Source organism: Gymnoscopelus braueri, assembly GCF_963280865.1.
Source record: "Gymnoscopelus braueri genome assembly, chromosome: 12".
NCBI classification, from domain to species: domain Eukaryota; kingdom Metazoa; phylum Chordata; class Actinopteri; order Myctophiformes; family Myctophidae; genus Gymnoscopelus; species Gymnoscopelus braueri.
Window position 1 is genome coordinate 46,562,733 of NC_137614.1, and position 22,825 is coordinate 46,585,557.

At 41.1% G+C, this 22,825-nt stretch overlaps 2 protein-coding genes and 1 pseudogene across 3 annotated transcripts in view; all 3 read right to left on the minus strand.

Moving 5' to 3' along the window:
* Positions 1-22,825, minus strand: part of samd10b (sterile alpha motif domain containing 10b) — a gene marked incomplete at its 5' end in the record, with an annotated part of 112,126 nt that overhangs the window by 67,363 nt on the left and 21,938 nt on the right. The gene's annotated exons all lie outside the window — the stretch shown is intronic.
* On the minus strand, positions 5,957-12,103 carry LOC308097397 (uncharacterized protein; the record flags this gene model as incomplete). Its single annotated transcript, XM_080445153.1, has 2 exons — positions 5,957-7,405; positions 10,765-12,103. 2 exons carry the CDS (start codon positions 12,101-12,103, stop codon positions 5,982-5,984), a joined length of 2,763 nt encoding a protein of 920 aa, XP_080301279.1. The 3' UTR covers positions 5,957-5,981.
* On the minus strand, positions 15,810-17,231 carry LOC308097650 (E3 ubiquitin-protein ligase TRIM35-like; annotated as a pseudogene). The gene has a single exon. The product of its transcript is annotated as an E3 ubiquitin-protein ligase TRIM35-like (transcript).

The window sequence follows — 22,825 nt, forward strand, 5'->3', positions numbered from 1 at the left end:
TTGGGGGTGTCATTTTTGATTCTTTTAATCCTTTAAGACCTGGAGACGCATCTGTGTCACTTTAGATTTCTTTGGCTATTCAAAAATAGCAGATATACAAGTTCATAGCGCGGCACCGAGTGCCGTGCTATGAAGATTTTTTTAACAATCGCCTCAGGACTTGGCGGGCCGGATTGAGATGGTCAAAGGGCCGGGTCCGGACCCTGGGCCGTATGTTGCCCATGTGTGGACTACACAGTGGAACATTGGGAGTGAGTCTGCAGTTCTGACTGCAATGGAGTTTATTCCACTGTTTGGGAGCCAAGAGGAAGCAACACACACGCACGCACACACACACACACACACGTGCACTAACACACACACACACACACACACACGCACACACACACGTGCACTAACACACACACACGCACGCACACACACACGTGCACTAACACACACACACACACACACGCACACACAAACCATATTAGAAACTGGTTTGGTTTTAACCCATTCAATCCAGGAAAGTATCTGTGTCACTTTAGATTTCTTTGGCTATTCAAAAATAGCAGATATACAAGCTCATAGTGCGGCACCGAGTGCCGTGCTATGAGCTTGTAGATCTGCTATTTCTTTTATTAAATTTGTGCAAATCTTTGAATATATATTCTGCAAATGTCTTCTAAATCCTAACAGTAAAAAAGAAAAGAAAAAAAGTATGTTGCTATATCAGTGGTGCTCCTACTTTTCCATGTCAAGCACCCCCAAAATTATATGTATTTGGCCGCGAACCCCCATCTCAAAATATGTTGTTCCAGGGACCCCCAGAAGCACAGGTCGGAGTTAAAAATGTTCGCTTTAAAACATATATATATATTCAAAGATTTGCACACATTTTCAAGATTAAAAAAATATAGCAGATCTACAAGCTCATAGCGCGGCACTCGGTGCCGTGCTACGACACACAGATGCGTTCCCGGTTTTAATGGGTTAACACAGTAGCTGCTGTTTCTTCCAAAAATGCATCAGATCTCATTTCCACTACTACTAGAACAGCTCTGTAATCAGTCTCACATTAGCTGAGTGAAACACAGCACATTGACAACACTTTTTTTTAATGAAAATGCCCCCAGATTAGCATCAATTTGCCAACAACTACCAACAATAGAAAATGATCGATAGTGGGATTGATAATGAATTGGACCGATAAACAGGATGGATTAAGGGATCAGAATTGCTACAAATGAACGATCCCCATCCCTATCATATTGCAGAATTATTTTATCTCAGAAGAATTATGTCAGAAGATAATGAATGTGGCACACTGATTGGTGAAGAGTCACTAGTAGGTAAATAGTCACAGAGACGACCATGTGGTTACAATGGCTGCGGGTACATGGACCATCATGTATTCATTCAGAATGAATTCATTCCGAATGAACTCATTCCGAATAGAGGAATCTGATCCACTCACCTGTTTACATGGGACCTGAATAAAAGTATTCCTCGTTTACATGACCAAAGCATTCATTCGGAATATAACTTTTGACATGCGCAAAGTGGTTCCCGCCTAGCCCGGGCATGGACCAGGGGCCACTACCCGGAGCAGAGCTTCCCCTGGTGGGCATGGAAGGAGGCAATGAATAGCCCCCTTGTGCCTCCGCAGCGGAGGTCTGTCGGTCGTAGACAGGCCGGTAAGCAACGCACCGACTCCTGGCCAGTCAGCGTTGTATGCGGTTAGGTACAAGCCTGTGTTCCTTTGTTATCGCCGTTTTATTGCAAAAGTAGCAGATCTACAAGTTCAGACCAGTTTATTTTTTTGTATTGGTACCAGACACGGTAAAACGTAGGCTAGCCTACGGTAAAACTCATCTGTTTTCGCTGCAGCTGCGCCCTAATAATGTAGTTTTCATTTATTTTTGTTCACGTATGCTATTAAAACAATGCAGCTATTGCAGTATTGGGCCTTAACATGTGATTAAAATGTATACGTATTTGGCCCCTCATATATAAAATAAATGTAAAATCTGATTTAAAATTGAAACTAGCTGATCAATGCGTTTCTGCGTTTACGTGTGGACAGGGATTAAAAAAATAATCTTTGTCATGTGGCCAGGGATTCTTTTTAAAAACTGAGGACTAAAATACCTGTTTAGAAAAAGATCCATATAAGTGTAGCCTAGGCCAGCAATCCTTGGAGCGTCCGTTCTCCTGGACAAGTCTGGGCTTAACCATGGCTTATTAAATGACGCTATAGAATAGAATCATTCATTTTATCCCGCAAGAGCGACCGTGGCCGAATTAGAGATTTGATAGGTCATTTTTGGACAATTCTGACAGCACTATAAGCACGGACATGCACATGCGCAAAGGAATGCATGTATTCCAAACAGAGAGGAGCGTTTGGAATAAAGTGTTTACATGGTCAATTCCGATTGGTATATCCCGATTCAAACGGTCTATACCACCCCTCCTAACCCGAATGAAAATTCATTCGGGTCAGACTGGAATGGAATATTCTATTCCAATTGAGGTGTTTACATGAGCATTTCTATTCTGAATGAATTCATCCATTCATTCATTCCGAATAGAAGTGTATTCATTCCGAATGAAACTGTCCATGTACCCGCAGCCAATGTCTCTGGTTTGATTCCAGTCAGAGTCATGTGTTGTATGTCTGTCTACCCTCAGCTTCCTGTCACTCAACACATTAAGAAGACTAAAGGAACACTCACACACCAACATAACAAAGTGAATGTCCACAGAGGTTTGGCAGATGCAAAAATATTATTCTTTAATGATTAGTGAGAAAAAAAAAAGTGTTACCCAAAAGGGTTTAAAGTGGAAACAGATACATGTTTTGGTTACAAAAATCATCCTCAGTCTGCTATGAAAAGTAAAAACACACACAGAGATCAATGCAACAAATCTAAACTAATATACAATCTAATAAGAACATCGCCATGGTTGGTTACTAGAAAACAGCACAATACAACACACTAAATAATCTAATAATTACCTACAAAAAAGATAATTAATTCAATTGCTCAGTAAAACCTTTAGAGATGTACCCAACGTGGTGATTCTATATTTTATGAGTAAACTGTGTAGAAATACAACAGTAAAATAATCATATTATTAGTCTAATATCTTATAGTAAAGTACCCTGACTCCCCAACATCATTACTATTACAGGTCCAATTGGTTCCATTTTGTACACTCTTCAAAGTTAAATTAATACTTGGATTTTGTAGATCATACATTATATCATGTTGTGGATCATAGGGTCCATTTGGTAACATTTTACGCTCTTCAGAGTTAAATTAAATGTGTAGATGATGATGATGATATCATCACAGATGTGTTCTGATTCTAACATTGACAGGTATTACTTTAGGACCACAATGGAAACAAGTCCTCGAGACTTTTTTGTGTGATCCTTTTAGCCTTAGGGCCCTATTCCAAGGGAAATTTGAACAAACCACTAATTAGGGATTTCGGACTAGGCAAGAGGCGTTTCCCCGCAAAATTCGGTATTCTATGGCACCCCCCTCACCCGCCAAACACCTGAGCTACCCGTTACATTATGCATAGGTGTGGTTTGGGCGTTACAATGATAAAACCAATCACCGTGCCAGAAGCCATTGCCTTTAAGAGAAGACTGCGCTAGCCGTCATCCCGATCCAATATATGCTCTAGCCTATCTACCTCTCTGCACTGTTGCCTGGTCTGATTATTATAAGCCACATTGGGCTTGTTTTCCTTCTTCTTTTTTTTTTAATCCAAATACATTTTTATATTAATTTGTAGCCTATTGTGTTCACAATAAGCTTGTCATATTAGTCAGATCCGGAATAGTATATGAAAGCCATTTAAAATATGTATACTATTGGTACACACTGGCTGCTCCCAAATAATTAATTACATCATGTTGCGACAACGCTCCTACGTGGTACACAGACAAACAGTAGCACATGGGTATAATAAATTGGACAGTTTTAGGAAAGGTCTATAGCCTATGTACTCACGTTGGCTGTTATCGTTCTATTTCCACCGTTCTAATGGATTCCAGGGGTGTGTAAACATCTCTGAAGTTGCTCCATAGTTTCCTCTGAAGTGACGCAGTTAAAGTTAACTTACATCCATATTGTCCCCGTTATCGTTCATCATCCACCTTTGTTCAGTAATCCCGAACAGAGCTAAACTTTAAGTTTACATCAATCAAAGCCTCTCAAACCCAGACACATTGCTGCGATGCGTATGTGTGTCGCCTACCTACCCAAAATAACAGACATACAAGCTATCAACGGCGCTGCGTCATGTCGTGTCGACAGCTTACAGATCTGTTATTTTGGACAGCATACAATGAGGCGCGCGCGCGCCACGGAGTAGCCTATCACTAAACCAAAAACATTACATTACGTGGTCAACAACATAGCCTACTAGACATGTAACTTGCTTGGAGCTTTTAATGCAGTGGTTCTCAACCTGTGGGTCGAGACCACAATGGAGCACCCAACGCCTGGCGAGCTTGTAGATCAAACAAAATGGGGGGGTCCCCAGTTCAAATATGGTTATTTTGGGGGGTCATGAACGTAGCGTTTACGCGGGGAATATAATAATAATATAGCAGGCTAATATATATAATATAGGCTATAATATAATATTCACCCGCACGTCCCGCAGCATGGGTTTAATGAGACAGCAGCCAAAATGAAAATCACACTATGATCCGATCATCTTATAAAAAATGTAAGTGCTTAAGATTTTAGCCCAAACCCAACGGGACCCGACCCGGCCCGTCGGCACCGGCTGAGCCGGGTCTAAGTTTTTTTTACATCCAAATAAATTCACATATTAATTAATTTGTAGCGTAGGCTATTGTGTTCACAATAAGCAACTTGTCATATTAGTCAGATCCCCAAGAGTATATGAAAGCCATTTAAAATAGTTATATATTATTACACAGCTGATGCCAAATAATTAATCAACAGGGCAGCGCAACGCTAAAGTAGCCTAGGTCAAATCAATCACTGTCTTGTCATGACGCAGCAGTAGAGAGCTCCCTTTAAAGTTTAAACCATAACATGACATAAATTAATGGATCTTCAGAACTTTCTTCATGTCTTTTTCACCTCAAAGTAAATGTTGGATTATTTCTTCAAATGAAAGCACAGGCAGCGGCCAGAAGGTAACATTGGATGTGATTTCTCCATTGCAAAAATGATTACGGTTATTCTATGAAACATATATTTCATAGAATAACCATAATCATTTTTAAAATGGTTATGGGGAAGTGTATATATTTATATAGCCCTATTTGCTCCAAGCTGTTTTTTAAATAAAATATAGACTGTTAGGGTAGAATGACTCCTGTTCTTAACGAATTACCAAGATTTAATGAGAAATAAGGCTTCTTTAGAAAAATGACTGACGGGCTGGGCTGGGTCTAATTTGTCAATTATTAGTCGAGCCAGGCTGAAATATTTAGGGGATATGAAAGCTCTAGTTAGTAGTTTGAAGTGCTCATGTGGCCTTATAGTTGCTTCTTTTTGTTTTCATAGACCTGCGGACTGCGGTTGCTTATTTCTCTCCAAGGCTGGCAACACGGCTCATGGTCCAACGCACAAAGCCATTGTAGTGTCTGTGTGCACTTGACGGGTGATTTTATAAACCAGCGGGTGCTTCTAGAATCCACTATCCCCCCTCCCCAAGCCGTACCCATGTGTGTCTGTAGAATTGCAATGTGGGGGATATAGCAACAACACGCCCACGGGCACACCTCCATGCGCAAATAACGGTGTCGGCATAATGGTGACGGGTAGAGCAGGTGCTAGAATAACCTATTGGGGCGGCGCAGGTCCATTATCCCGATTTAACGGGGATTTTTTTGCCACAGAATGGGGCCCTAAATGTTCTACTGTAACTCCGTTGCTGTTAAATTGTTTTGATTCATAAAGTAATCAATCAATCAATCAATATAATCCTCATCGTCATGTCTAACTACATTGTCCCAGAGTTACACTGACCTTCCCTGGTAACATCTTCAGAGAACCACCAATCTGATCAGTGTAAATGAATGGAAACAGTGTGTCAGTGAAAGTGTGTGTGAAGGTGTGTATGTGTGTGTTAGTATCAGTATCAGAGAAGGACAACTTTCCTTCATTCCAGTCCAGCTGGACTCTGATCCTCTGAGGTTTCTGCTTCACTGAGAGATCAGTGAATGACCTTGATGAGTAGCGTGCTGTGTATTTACCTTCATTTAACCCTATTTTCCAGAATGTACCCCCTTTGATTCCCTTCCTCTGATAGGACTCTGCTAACACACCTACTACCCAGTATGTATTGTCTCCAACCTCAACATCCCAGCTGTGAGTCCCTGAGTTAAAGCCCTCAGAACCCAGGACAATGGCATAGTGGTCAAACCTCTCTGGGTTGTCAGGAAGCTGCTGTTTCTCTCCACGTCTCACACTGGTCAGATCATCAGACAGGATGTATACTGGATGGGCAGTGTTTGGGTCCAGAATGACAGGAGTGTAGGAGACAATGTCCTTCATCTTGTCCCAGACTCTGAAGGTCAGGTTGCTCAGGTGTTTGGCCTCATCTATCAGTGCTCCTGAGACCGGCTGTGGGTCCTGCAGTGTGAACTGGACTCTTTGCATTGTGGTCTTGTAGTTCTGCAGGAATGAGATGTTTTCAGCCCTCAGGTCCTCCTCTATGGCTCTGATTGTGTTTGAAAGAGTTGAGATGTCTCTGTTTAGACCCTCAATCTTCTCCTTCATCATCTGACTCTTCTGCTGCTCTTCCTCCCACAGTGCAGCAATCCTAGCATCCTCTCCCTCTTGTAGAAACTGACGCATCTTCTTAAACTGTTCCTTAATCTGCATCTCTGTGTGCTGAGTCTGGGACTGAATGGAAGCTGCTGTTTGATCATAGTTTGTTTTAACTTTATTAAAGACCTCCAGTTTCTCCTGTAAAGGCTTCAGTGATTTCTGGACTTCCTCCTTGTGATCCAGTGCAGCTTCATCGATTGGTCTGAATCTGTGGTCGGTGTGTTTTTTAGCATCTCGACACACAAGACACACTGGCTGCTGACATTCCAGACAGAACAGTCTGAGTTTCTCAGCATGCAGACGGCAGAGAACCTCAGACCCTTTTGAAGCTCTCTGATGTCTCTCCTGTATGAAGGCCTCACACACGTTCTTCAGAGCCAAGTTTCTGGGTGGATCCACTGAATGTCTCTCCTTACAAACTGGACATTCCTTTATTACCTTCTCTCTCCACCATTCCTGCAGACAGTCTTTACAGAAGCTGTGGCTACAGGACAGGAGAACAGGATCTTTAAAGATGTCACAACACACAGGACAGCAATAATCCTCTTCAGGGTGAGACGACTTGGAAGCCATTTGGTCTCTGAGTGAAGCTACAGACACACTGTTCAAGACGGGAAATCAGTCAGTCAGTGGTGGTAACACTCCCTCCTCTAGAATGTTCCCTGAAGTTGACTTTCACTGTGAATCCTGGTTCTTGTTAAAGTCCATTCAGCTGACAGAGTCAGCAGCAGGTTCAAGTGGTCTGGGTCAGTATTCCCTCCTGTAGCTGTAGAACGACAGTCTGTCCTCCCTCACTGGAAGTTGTGTTTGATCTGAAGGTAAATCATATTGCCCCTTTGCGTGTGGAATGGCAGAATAACAACCTCTTTATGACACACACACACACACACACACACACACACACACACACACACACACACACACACACACACACACACACACACACACACACAGCCTCAGATCATCAGATATGTGGTGTGATATCTTTATCAGAGTGGACTTTGACTGTTCAAGATGCTTTAAAATGTACGTCTCACATTAACCCTTCCACACACCGACAATGAAGGCAAAGCAGTTATAAGTACTGAGTGGCCATAGGCAGTCAGACACACACACACACACACACACAGACACACAGACAGACAGACAGACAGACAGAGACACACACACACACACAGACACACACACACACACACACACACACACACACACACACACACACACACACACACACACACACACACACACACACACACACACACACACACACACACACACACACACACACACACGGAAACGGAGAGGCTGCACAACTTGCTGCTCCAGCACATTACTGTGCAAAACCCAAATACAAATGCAGCTTTGTGAATGTTTGTTTGTTTGTGTATGTCGGACTTCGGCGTTGATTGTACCATCAGTTTTGATGCGATAGGAATAGTTTGTATCATTTTAATCACAAGACCTGTAGCTTTAAAATGATATATAGCTTGCCTCGGTAGGTGACACACACACTTATGTACACTTGTTTGTTTGTCTGGAAAATGCAAAAACGTCCGAGGAACTTAATATTTGTGATGAAGGAAAAAAAAAAAATCTAAGTAACGAAAACATTAGAACAAGTGACCAAAACATATCTGCATAGTAAGCTACTACTGTGTCTATAGAACAAAGGTGATAAGAAGGGGTACAGAGAGAGTGAAGTGCTACTGTAGGGGGTGAGGTGGAGTCTGAAGAGTTGGGTCTTCAGACTACACAGTGGAACATTGGGAGTGAGTCTGCAGTTCTGACTGCAATGGGGAGTTTATTACACTGTATGGGAGCAAAGAGGAAGCAACACACACGCACGCACGCACGCACACACGTGCACTAACACACACACACACAAACCATATTAGAAACAGGTTTGGTTTTAACCCATTCAATCCAGGAAAGTATCTGTGTCACTTTAGATTTCTTTGGCTATTAAAAAATAGCAGATATACAAGTTCACAGCGCGGCACCGAGTGCCGTGCTATGAGCTTGTCGATCTGCAATTTTTGTATTAAATCATGAACATTTGTGCAAATCTTTGAATGTATATTCTGCAATTGTCTTCTAAATCCTAACAGTTAAAAAAATGTATGTTGCTACAGTATGTCAGTGGTGCTCCAATTTTTCCATGTCAAGGACCCCCAAAATGATATGTATTTGGCCGCGAACCCCCATCTCAATATATGTTGTTCCTGGGACCCCCAGAAGCACTGGTCGGAGTTAAAAATGTTCGCTTTAAAACATATATATATATATTCTAAGATTTGCACACATTTTCAAGATTTTTCTAAAATAGCAGATCTACAAGCTCATAGCGCGGCACTCGGTGCCGCGCTATGAGCTTGTATATCTGCTATTTTTGAATAGCCAAAGAAATCTAAAAATGACACACAGATGCGTTCCCGGTTTTAATGGGTTAACACAGTAGCTGCTGTTTCTTCTGAAAATGCATCAGATCTCATTCCCACTACTACTAGAACAGCTCTGCTATCAGTCTCACATTAGCTGAGTGAAACACAGCACATTGACAACACTTTTTTTTAAATGAAAATACCCCCAGATTAGCATCAATTTGCCAACAACTACCAACAATAGAAAAGGATCGATAGTGGGATTGATAAGGAATTGGACAGATAACCAGGATGGATTAAGGGATCAGAATTGCTACAAATGAACGATCCCCATTCCTATCATATTGCAGAATTATTTAATCTCAGAAGAATTATGTCAAAAGATAATGAATGTGGCGCAATGGTGGTGAAGAGTCATTAGTAGGTAAATAGTCACAGAAATGACCATGTGGTTACAATGTCTCTGGTTTGATTCCAGTCAGAGTCATGTGTTGTATGTCTTTCTACCCTCAGCTTCCTGTCACACATTGAGAAGACTAAAGGAACACTCACACACCAACATAACAAAGTGAATGTCCACAGAGGTTTGGCAGATGCAAAAGTATTATTCTTTAATGATCCATAGTGAAATATATAATACTAAAGAGTTTTACCAAAAAGGGTTTAAAGTGGGAACAGATACATGTTTTGGTTACAAAAAACATCCTCAGTCTGCCATGAAAAGTAAAAACACAAGCCTGTGTCCTATTAGCAGGGACAAGATAGTCAATCAGAGGATCATTCATGTTACAGGGCTCAGAACACACACAGAGATCAATGCAACAAATCTAAACTAATATACAATCTAATAAGAACATCTCCATGGTTGGTACTTGGTTACTAGAAAACAGCACAATACAACACACTAAATAATCTAATAATTACCTACAAAAACAAAATTAATTCAATTGCTCAGTAAAACCTTTAGAGATGTATCCAACATGGTGATTCTATATTTTACGAGTAAACTGTGTAGAAATACAAAAGTAAAATAATCATATTATTAGTCTAATATCTTATAGTAAAGTACCCTGACTCCCCCAACATCATTACTATTACAGGTCTATTTGGTTCCATTTTGTACACTCTTCAAAGTTAAATTAATACTTGGATTTTGTAGATGATAATATCATGTTGTGGATCATAGGGTCCATTTGGTAACATTTTACACTTTTCAGAGTTAAATTAACACTTGTCTTTTACTGTGTAGATGATGATGATGTCATCACAGATCAGAAACAGTATTACTTTAGGACCACAATGGAAACAAGTCATCAGGACTTTTTTGTGTAAACCTTAGCCTAAATATTTCACTTTACCTCCGTTGCTGTTAAATTGTTTTGATTAATAAAGTAATTAATCAATCAATCAATCAATCAATCAATCAATCAATCAATCAATCAATCAATCAATCAATCAATCAATCAATCATTCAATCAATCAATATAATCCTCACCATCATGTTTAACTACATTGTCCCAGAGTTACACTGACATTCCCTGGTAATATCTTCAGAGAGCCAATCTGACCGATGCAAATGTATGGAAAGAGCGTGTCAGTGAAAGTGTGTGTGAAGGTGTGTAGGTGTGTATTAGTATCAGGATCAGAGAAGGACAGTTTTCTTTCATTCCAGTCCAGCTGGACTCTGATCCTCTGAGGTTTCTGCTTCACTGAGAGATCAGTGTCTGACCCTGGTATGATTGATGCTGTGTATTTACCTTGATTTAACCTTATTCTCCATAATTGACCCCCTCTGTCTCCCTTCCTCTGATAGGACTCTGGTAACACACCTACTGACCAACATGTATTGTCTCCAACCTCAACATCCCAGCTGTGAGTCCCTGAGTTAAAGCCCTTAGAAGCCAGGATATGGCCATAGTGGTCAAACCTCTCTGGGTTGTCAGGAAGCTGCTGTTTCTTTCCCCATCTCACACTGGTCAGATCATCAGACAGGATGTGGTTTGGATGGGCAGTGTTGGGATCCAGAATGGCAGGAGTGTAGGAGACAATGTCCTTCATCTTGTCCCAGACTCTGAAGGTCAGGTTGCTCAGGTGTTTGGTCACGTCTATCAGTGCTCCTGAGACCGGCTGTGGGTCCTGCAGTGTGAACTGGACTCTTTGCACTGTGGTCTTGTAGTTCTGCAGTAATGTGATGTGTTCAGCTCTCAGCTCCTCCTCTATGGCTCTGATTGTGTTTGAAAGGGTTGATATGTCTCTGTTTAGACCCTCAATCTTCTCCTTCATCATCTGACTCTTCTGCTGCTCTTCCTCCCTCAGTACAGCAATCCTATCATCCTCTTCCTCTTGTAGAAACTGACGCATCTTCTTAAACTGTTCCTTAATCTGCATCTCTGTGTTCTGGGTCTGGAACTGAATGTGTTCAGCCGTTTGATCATAGTTTGTTTTAGCTTTATTAAAGACATTCAGTTTATCCTGTAAAGGCTTCATTGATTTCTTGACTTCTTTCTTGTGATCAAGTGCAGCTTCATCGATGGGTCTGAATCTGTGTTTGGTGTGTTTTTTAGCATCTCGACACACAACACACACTGGCTGTTGACATTCCAGACAGAACAGTCTGAGTTTCTCACCATGCAGACTGCAGAGAACCCCAGACCCTGTTGAAGCTCTCTGATGTCTCTCCTGTATGAAGGCCTCACACAGGTTCTTCAGAGCCAAGTTTCTGGGTGGATCCACTGAATGTCTCTCCTTGCAAACTGGACATTGCTTTATTTTCTTCTCTCTCCACCATTCCTGCAGACAGGCTTTACAGAAGCTGTGACTACAGGACAGGAGAACAGGTTCTTTAAAGATGTCACAACACACAGGACAGCAATAATCCTCTTCTGGGTGAGACGACTTGGAAGCCATTTGGTCTCTGAGTGAAGCTACAAACACTCTGTTCACGTGAGGAAATCAGCCAGTCAGTGGTGGTAACACTCCCTCCTCTAGAATGTTCCCTGAAGGTTACTTTCACTGTGAATCCTGGCTCTTGTTAAAGTCCATTCAGCTGACAGAGTCAGCAACAGGTTCAAGTGGTCTGGTGGGTCAGTATTCCCTCCTGTATCTGTGGACAGACACCCTGTACTCTCTCACTGAAAGTTGTGTTTGATCTGAAGGTAAATCATATTGTCCGTCTCTTTGCGTGTGGAGTGGCAGAATAACAACCTCTCTGTTTCCTGGTTTCTCTCAGATGAGTCTGGTTGGAGTGGAGCTATGACACTTTGTGCCCCAGATCATCAGATATGTGGTGTGATATCTTTGTCAGAGTGGACTTTGACTGTTCAAAGTGCTTTAAAATGTACGTCTCACTTTAACCCTTCCACATCGACAGTGAAGGCAGCCATACAAGTCACCTGCCTGCCCATCAGAAGCAGTCATAAGTACTGAGTGGCCATAGGCACACACACGCGCACACACACACACACACACACACACACACACACACACACACACACACACACACACACACACACACACACACACACACACACACACACACACACACACACACACACACACACACACACACACAAAAGGAAACGGAGAGACCAGTTCTCTATCCCACATAGACATACGTTTGTTTTTGATAAATGAGCGCACACAACTGAAACGCACAGCGCACACTGACAGTGACAACCATGTGTAGATAAAATATCAGTTTTATGAGAAAACCAAAATATGTCTAGAGCAGGTGTGGGCTAGATTTATTTCCAGAGGGCCATACTGACTTCCATAAAGTGAGTGAAGGGCCACACATTGTACCATTGAATTGACACTTGAAACACATAGTGCTGTGATGTTAAAACGGCATTAATTTGGTAGACATGCCAGACTTTACAATAAGGTACTTGCTTTAACAATAAGAATTGTCAGTTACAAAATGTTGTAAGGTAATGTTTTTTGTTTGTTTGTTTGTTTGTTTTTTACAGCTGTACTGTATCACTCTGGTGTACTCTGGACTTACAATAAAAAGATGACTTGCATAAAACAATCCATGTCAATGCCCTATCAAATTTTAAATGAGCCTATACATTTATACAGTATCTTATCTTATCTGATATGTACCACTCCATAGGTCACTGATCAAACAGAAGTAAGAATATATTTTTTGTGAAAGTATTTCATATTGGTGGAGTAGAATTACACTTTCAACAAGTCGCTGAAGCTTTGTGAATGTTTGTTTGTTTGTGTATGTCGGACTTCGGCGCTCATTGTACCGTCGGTTTTGATGCTATTGGAATAGTTTGCATCATTTTAATCACAAGACCAGTAGCTTTAAAATGGTATATAGCTCGCCTAGGTAGGTGACACACACACTTATGTACACGTGTTTGTTTTCTGGAAAATGCAAAAACGGCCGAGGAACTTAATATTTGTGATGAAAGAAAAAGACATAACGAAAACATTAGAACAAGTGACCAAAACATATCTGCATAGTAAGCTACTACTGTATCTATAGAACAAAGGTGACAAGAAGGGGTACAGAGAGAGTGAAGTGCTACTGTAGGGGGTGAGGTGGAGTCTGAAGAGTTGGGTCTTCAGACTACACAGTGGAACATTGGGAGTGAGTCTGCAGTTCTGACTGCAATGGGATGAGTTTATTACACTGTATGGGAGCCAAGAGGAAGCAACACACACTCACGCACGCACGCACACACTAACACACACACACACACACACACACACACACACACACACACACACACACACACACACACACACACACACACACACACACACACACACACACACACACACACACACACACACACACACACACACGTGACGTACACACACCATATTAGAAACAGGTTTGGTTGTAAATCTTTGAATGTATATTCTGCAATTGTCTTCTAAATCCTAACAGTTTAAAAAATGTATGTTGCTACATCAGTGGTGCTCCAACTTTTCCATGTCAAGGACCCCCAAAATGATATGTATTTGGCCGCGAACCCCCATCTCAATATATGTTGTTCCAGGGACCCCCAGAAGCACAGGTCGGAGTTAAAAATGTTCGCTTTACAACATATATATATATTCTATGATTTGCGCACATTTTCAAGATTTTTCTAAAATAGCAGATCTACAAGCTCATAGCGCGGCAGTGCCGCGCTATGAGCTTGTAGATCTGCTATTTTTGATTAGCCAAAGAAATCCAAAAATGACACACAGATGCGTTCCCGGTTTTAATGGGTTAACACAGTAGCTGCTGTTTCTTCCAAAAATGCATCAGATCTCATTCCCACTACTACTAGAACAGCTCTGCTATCAGTCTCACATTAGCTGAGTGAAACACAGCACATTGACAACACTTTTTTTTAAAGAAAATGACCCCAGATTAGCATCAATTTGCCAACAACTACCAACAATAGAAAAGGATCGATAGTGGGATTGATACTGAATTGGACCGATAAGCAGGATCGATTAAGGGATCAGAATTGCTACAAATGAACAATCCCAATTCCTATCATATTGCAGAATTATTTTATCTCAGAAGAATATGACAGAAGAAAATGAATGTGGCACACTGATTGGTGAAGAGTCACTAGTAGGAAAATAGTTACAGAGACGACCATGTGGTTACAATGTCTCTGGTTTGATTCCAGTCAGATTCATGTCATGTGTTGTATGTCTTTCTACCCTCAGCTTCCTGTTACTCAACACAATAAGAAGACTAAAGGAACACTCACACACCAACATAACAAAGTGAATGTCCACAGAGGTTTGGCAGATGCTAAATTATTATTCTTTAATGATCCATAGTGAGACACAATAAAAAGTGTTACCAAAAAGGGTGTAAAGTGGGAACAGATACATGTTATGGTTACAAAAAGCATCATCAGTCTACCATGAAAAGTAAAAACACACTGTGTTGTATTTATAGTGACAAGATAGTAAATCAGAGGATCATTCATGTTACAGGGCTCAGAACACACACAGAGATCAATGCAACAAATGTTAACTGATATAATCTAATGTTAAAGAACATCTCCATGGTTTGGTTACTAGAAAACAGCATAAATAATAATCTAATAATTACCCCAAAAAAAAGTATTTAATTCAATTGATCAGTAAAACCTTTTGAAAAGTATCCAACGTGGTGATTCTATATTTTATGAGTAAACTGTGTAGAAATACAACAGTAAAATAATCACATTATTAGTCTAATATCTTATAGTAAAGTACCCTGACTCCCCAACATCATTACTATTACAGGTCCATTTGGTTCCATTATGTACACGTTAAATTAATACTTGGATTTTGTAGATGATAATGATATCATGTTGTGGATCATAGGGTCCATTTGGTAACATTTTACACTCTTCAAAGTTAAATTAACACTTGTATTTTACTGTGTAGATGATGATGATGTCATCACAGATCAGAGTGTAAACACTCTAATTCTAACATTGACAAGTATTACTTTAGGACCACAATGGAAAAAGGTCCTCAGGACTTGTTTGTGTGTGATCCTTTTAGCCTAAATGTGCTACTGTACCTCTGTGCTGTTATATTGTTTTGATTCATAAAGAAATCAATCAATCAATCAATCAATCAATCAATATATCAATATAATCCTCATCATCATGTCTAACTACATTGTCCCAGAGTTACACTGACCTTCCCTGGTAATATCTTCAGAGTACCACCAATCTGACCAGTGCAAATGTATGGAAAGAGTGTGTCAGTGAAAGTGTGTGTGAAGGTGTGTAGGTGTGTGTTAGTATCAGGATCAGAGAAGGACAACTTTCCTTCATTCCAGTCCAGCTGGACTCTGATCCTCTGAGGTTTCTTTTTCAATGAGAGATTAGTGACTGACCCTGGTGAGTAGTCTGCTGTGTATTTACCTTTATTTAACATTATTCTCCATAATTGACCCCCTCTGTCTCCCTTCCTCTGAAAGGACTCTGGTAACACACCTACTGACCAGTATGCATTGTCTCCAACCTCAACATCCCAGCTGTGAGTCCCTGAGTTAAAGCCCTCAGAACCCAGGACATGGATATAGGGGTCAAACCTCTCTGGGTTGTCAGGAAGCTGCTGTATCTCTCCCAATCTCACACTGGTCAGATCATCAGACAGGCTGTAGCGTGGATGGGCAGTGTTGGGGTCCAGAATGACAGGAGTGTAGGAGACAATGTCCTTCATCTTGTCCCAGACTCTGAAGGTCAGGTTGTTCAGGTGTTTGGTCACGTCTATCAGTGCTCCTGAGACCAGCTGTGGGTCCTGCAGTGTGAACTGGACTCTTTCCATTGTAGTCTTGTAGTTCTGCAGGAATGAGATGTGTTCAGCTCTCAGCTCCTCCTCTATGGCTCTGATTGTGTTTGAGAGAGTTGATATGTCTCTGTTTAGACCCTCAATCTTCTCCTTCATCATCTGACTCTTCTGCTGCTCTTCCTCCCTCAGTACAGCAATCCTAGCATCCTCTTCCTCTTGTAGAAACTGACGCATCTTCTTAAACTGTTCTTTAATCTGCATCTCTGTGTTCTGAGTCTGGAACTGAATGTGTTCTGCTGTTTGATCATAGTTTGTTTTAGCTTTATTAAAGACCTCTAGTTTCTCCTGTAAAGGCTTCAGTGATTTCTGGACTTCCTCCTTGTGATCCAGCGCAGCTTCATCGATGGGTCTGAATCTGTGGTCGGTGTGTTTTTTAGCATCTCGACACACAACACACACTGGCTGTTGACATTCCAGACAGAACAGTCTGAGTTTCTCACCATGCAGACTGCAGATAACCTCAGACCCTGTTGAAGCTCTCTGATGTCTCTCCTGTATGAAGGCCTCACACAGGTTCTTCAGAGCCAAGTTTCTGGGTGGATCCACTGAATGTCTCTCCTTGCAAACTGGACATTCCTTTCTTACCTTCTCTCTCCACCATTCCTGCAGACAGGCTTTACAGAATGTGGCTGCATGGCAGGAGAACAGGATCTTTAAAGATGTCACAACACACAGGACAGCAATAATCCTCTTCAGGGCGAGACGACTTGGAAGCCATTTGGTCTCTGAGTGAAGCTACAAACACACTGTTCAAGCCAGGAAATCAGCCAGTCAGTCGTGGTAACACTCCCTCCTCTAGAATGTTTCCCTGAAGTGTACTTTCACTGTGAATGCTGGTTCTTGTTAAAGTCCATTCAGCTGACAGAGTCAGCAGTAGGTTCAAGTGGTCTGGGTCAGTATTCCCTCCTGTAGCTGTAGAAAGACAGTCTGTCCTCCCTCACTGGAAGTTGTGTTTGATCTGAAGGTAAATCCTATTGTCCGTCTCTTTGGAGTGACAGAATAACAACCTTTCTGTTTCCTGGTTGTTCTTTGTGCCTCAGATCATCAGATATGTGATGTGATATCTTTGTCAGAGTGGACTTTGACTATTCAAAGTGCTTTACAATGTGCAGTACGTCTCACATTAACCCTTCCACACACCGACAGTGAAGGCAGCCATACAAGTCACCTGCCTGCCCATCAGAAGCATTTAGAAGTACTGAGTGGCCATAGGCAGAGTTATACATTCTCACACACACACACACACACACACACACACACACACACACACACACACACACACACACACACACACACACACACACACACACACACACACACACACACACACACACACGGAGAGGCTGCACAACTTGCTGCTCTAGCACATTACTGTGCAAAACCCAAATACAAAGTTCCGTGCCAGATTTCCAGAAAACATCAAACATCAAATTAGTTACTGTTACTGACCACTTCTCTATCCCACATAGACATACGTTTGTTTTTGATAGATGAGTGCAAAAACTGAAGCCCACAGCGCACACTGACAGTGACAACCATATGTACTGTAGGCTATGTAAAATATCAGTTTTATGACAAAACCAAAATATGTCTAGAGGCTACTCATCCAAACTGTAGCGTGCTGTGGGCACACACGTACTCACACACAAATGCTCAGCAAGTATCGTCAGTTGGTACTGTAGGCCATTGGTTCTCAGAGTGGGGTCTGGGGACCCCCAAGTGTCCTTGGAGGGGTTCCAGGGGTTCTCCAGCAGATTTTTTTTTTTTTTAGCATTTTTTTTTTTAACCTGTTAACAATCCTTTATAAAATACCTGTACACAGCATACCCAAAGTAATCTGATTGTTGTTGTTTTTCTGGCCTGCCAAAGAAAACAACCGACAGACTACATCTAGTTCAAAATGCGGCAGCCAGAGTTTTAACTAAAACTAAGATGAGAGAACATATTACTCCAGTTTTAGCATCACTACATTGGCTCCCGGTTGTTTTTAGGATTGATTTTAAAATTATTTTCTTGTTTATAAAGCTCTCAATGGTCTGGCACCTTCCTACCTCTATGACCTCCTCCCTAAATACGTTCCAAACCGCCCCCCCCTCAGGTCTTCTAGTGCAGGCCTACTCGAAGTGCCTGAAATGTCATATAAAAACACGGTGAAGCAGCATTCTGCTTCTACGGTCCGACGGCTTGGAATAAACTCCCATTACACATAAGACAGGCACCCAGTCTGTGGACAGTTTTAAAGCACAGCTCAAGACATATTTCTTCACTCTTGCTTTTAGTTGATTTTTTCTCTTCTAAATCTCTGTGTTGTTATTCATGTCTTTACTGTTTTGCTCACTGCCTCACTGCCTGTTATGTATTGTTTTAGCCATTCATTTTATGCCAGTGTTTTTTGCCACTGTTTTATTGTGTATTTTATACATTTTATTTTTGTTTGTTTTTGTTTTGTTCTGTAAAGCACTTTGCGCTGCATTTATGTCATGAAAGGTGCTATATAAATAAAGTTTATTATTACGTTTATTATTGTTCTTGAACCATTTGGAATAAATGCATGGGCATGGTTTCATTTTGAAGGAAACACTTTGAAGTTTTTCCCCAGCAAAAATAATCTGCTAATATAGCTGCAAGCAGCGATAATACGGGGCCAGTGGGGGGGGGGGAGAGAGAGAGAGAGAGAGAGAGAGAGAGAGAGAGAGAGAGAGAGAGAGAGAGAGAGAGAGAGAGAGAGAGAGAGAGACGGAATAGATTGAAGAGAGAGAGAGAAACGGAATAGATTGAAGAGAGAGAGAGAGAGAGAAACGGAATAGATTGAAGAGAAAGAGAGAGAGAGAAACGGAATAGATTGAAGAGAAAGAGAGAGAGAAACGGAATAGATTGAAGAGAAAGAGAGAGAGAGAGAAACAGAATAGATTGAAGAGAAAGAGAGAGAGAGAGAAACGGAATAGATTGAAGAGAAAGAGAGAGAGAGAGAGACATGGAAACGGAATAGATTGAAGAGAAAGAGAGAGAGAGAGACATGGAAACGGAATAGATTGAAGAGAAAGAGAGAGAGAGACATGGAAACGGAATAGATTGAAGAAAGAGAGAGAGAGAGAGACAGACATGGAAACGGAATAGATTGAAGAAAGAGAGAGAGAGAGAGACATGGAAACGGAATAGATTGAAGAGAGAGAGAGACATGGAAACGGAATAGATTGAAGAGAGAGAGAGACATGGAAACGGAATAGATTGAAGGGAGAGAGGGAGAGAGCGAGAGAGACATGGAAACGGAATAGATTGAAGAGAGAGAAAGAGACTTGGAAACATAATAGATTGAAGAGAGATGGAAGCAGAATGGACATCTCAACCTATTGCCATTAACAGGAATCGAACCCTCAACCTTCGGATTGACAAGCTGCAACACTACCTATAGTGCTATAGCTTTGTACAGGCTGAGGTTGTCTGTTGAAGATAAAAGTGAACCAGTGAAAGCAGCCGATCTACAAGCTCAGAAACACGTTGCTATCTGAAAAGTTTTGAGATTGTAGATCGGCTATTTTCAGAATGAACTATGTCATACATTGCAAAAACATACCTTCTCAAATAAGCATTTCAAGTTATCTTTATCAATTGCATATGTATTCATTAATACAGTCTTGTTGTTTGCAATGCACTTTAAATGAAGTCTCCACCAAGTGAGGCTTGAACCGGCAACCTTGATGTAGTGAAACATTCACTCAAGCGGGAAGCCATTGGACCAACAGACCTGATCCAGTGAAAACGGAGGTCAAACAGATGATACCATTTCATGCAAATAACTGAAAAATCCTGGGTTTAAGTGTTTTTCAAACTGCTCAAAATTGCGGACAATCTAAGGGCGGAGAGAGAGACATGGAAACGGAATAGATTGAAGAGAGAGAGACATGGAAACATAATAGATTGAAGAGAGAGAAAGATGGAAGCAGAATGGATTGATTGGACATCTCAACCTATTGCCATTAACAGGAATCGAACCCTCAACCTTCGGATTGACAAGCTGCAACACTACCTATAGTGCTATAGCTTTGTACAGGCTGAGGTTGTCTGTTGAAGATAAAAGTGAACCAGTGAAAGCAGCCGATCTACAAGCTCAGAAACACGTTGCTATCTGAAAAGTTTTGAGATTGTAGATCGGCTATTTTCAGAATGAAATATGTCATACATTGCAAAAACATACCTTCTCAAATAAGCATTTCATGTTATCTTTATCAATTGCATATGTATTCAATAATACAGTCTTGTTGTTTGCAATGCACTTTAAATGAAGTCTCCACCAAGTGAGGCTTGAACCGGCAACCTTGATGTAGTGAAACATTCACTTAAGCGGGAAGCCATTGGACCAACAGACATGATCCAGTGAAAACGGAGGTCAAACAGATGATACCATTTCACGCAAATAACTGAAAAATCCTGGGTTTAAGTGTTTTTCAAACTGCTCAATATTGCGGACAATCTAAGGGCGGAGAGAGAGACATGGAAACGGAATAGATTGAAGAGAGAGAGACATGGAAACATAATAGATTGAAGAGAGAGAAAGTTGGAAGCAGAATGGATTGATTGGACGTCTCAACATATTGCCATTAACAGGAATCTAACCCTCAACCTTCGGATTGACAGGCTGCAACACTACCTATAGTGCTATAGCTTTGTCTAGGCTGAGGTTGTCTGTTGAAGATAAAATTGAACCAGTGAAAGCAGCCGATCTACAAGCTCAGAAACACGTTGCTATCTGAAAAGTTTTGAGATTGTAGATCGGCTATTTTCACAATGAAGTACGTCATACATTGAAAAAACATACTCTCAAATAAGCATTTCATGTTATCTTTACCGTTTGCACATGTATTCATTGATACAGTCATGTTTTTTGCAATTCAACTTAAATGAGTCTGCAACAAGTGAGGCTTGAACCGGCAACCTTGCGGTCGTGAGGCACTCGCTTAAGGGAGAAGCCATTGGACCAACAGACAAGAACCTGTGAAAAAGGAGATGACACAGATGATACAGTTTCACGCAAATAGCTGGAAAATCCTGGGTTTAAGTGTTTTCCAAACTGCTCAAAATTGCGGACAATCTAAGGGCGGAGCTTACTGGTCAACGTGATACATGTGTTCCTCATGAGTCAAGGCACATGTGTAAGCAGGTTTAATGGCTGTCGGCCAAACGAGGCATGACTTTTGCCTGTTTAAAGTTTGCATTAAAAAAAAATCGCTATAGCGCCCCCCTTTGACCAATTGGAGTAAGATTGGTTTCAGTGATATTTGGAATGACCCTCAACATTACCGCAAAGTTTCAAAGAAATGTGAGTCTGCATGTATGTGTTAGGAGCAGATGAATAATTGTCATAAAACTGCAATATTCATTGGCTCATTAAAGCTTCATTTTTTCACTTATGGAAAATCTTTGCTGCTTGTTTGTCGGCATAGGTCCAAAGTTCATGTGTAAAACGTTTCGTGCAGATTACTCAAAAATCCCAGGAGGAGATAGGTTTTAACTGTTTTTCATATAATTCAAAATGGTGGGAGATCTAAAGGTCAGAGGTCAAAAGTCAGAGCGTGAAAGTTGTTCATCATGAGTAGACGCATGTGTGTATTGAAGTTTCATGGCTGTAGGTCAAACAGGGCATGAGTTGTACCTGTTCAAAGTTGGCATTTTGCTATAGCGCCACCTTTTGACGAAAGATTGTGAGAATTATTTCTTGATAGTTTTTCATGACCATCTACCATATGGCCAAGTTTCGTAAAAAGCGTATGCACGGTTCAGCCAGAACTGCGAAAAGTGGCAGAAGAAAAAAGAGGGCAACATTAAAACAGGTCCAGAGCTGAGCTCTGGCCCCGTAATGACCCACCTACCAGAGCCAGATAGACAGAGTGAGAGAAACAGACAGCTCAACCTATTGCCATTGACAGGAATCAAACTCTCAACCTTCAGACTCACAGGCTGAGACACTACCTGTAGTGCTATAGCTTCATCCAGGCTGAAGTTGTCTGTTGAAGATCATAAACTTTTGCCTTCTGTCATGAACCAAGCCCCTGTTTCACTAACACTAAGATCACTCGTTCACAAACCATTTACCAATAGAGAAATTGTATGTCTCCTCGAAACCGAAACCAGTGAAAGCAGCCGATCTACAAGCTCACAAAACGTTGCTATCTGAAAAGTTGTGAGATTGTAGATCGGCTATTTTCACAATGAAGTACGTCATACATTGAAAAAACATACTCTCAAATAAGCATTTCATGTTATCTTTACCGTTTGCACATGTATTCATTGATACAGTCATGTTTTTTGCAATTT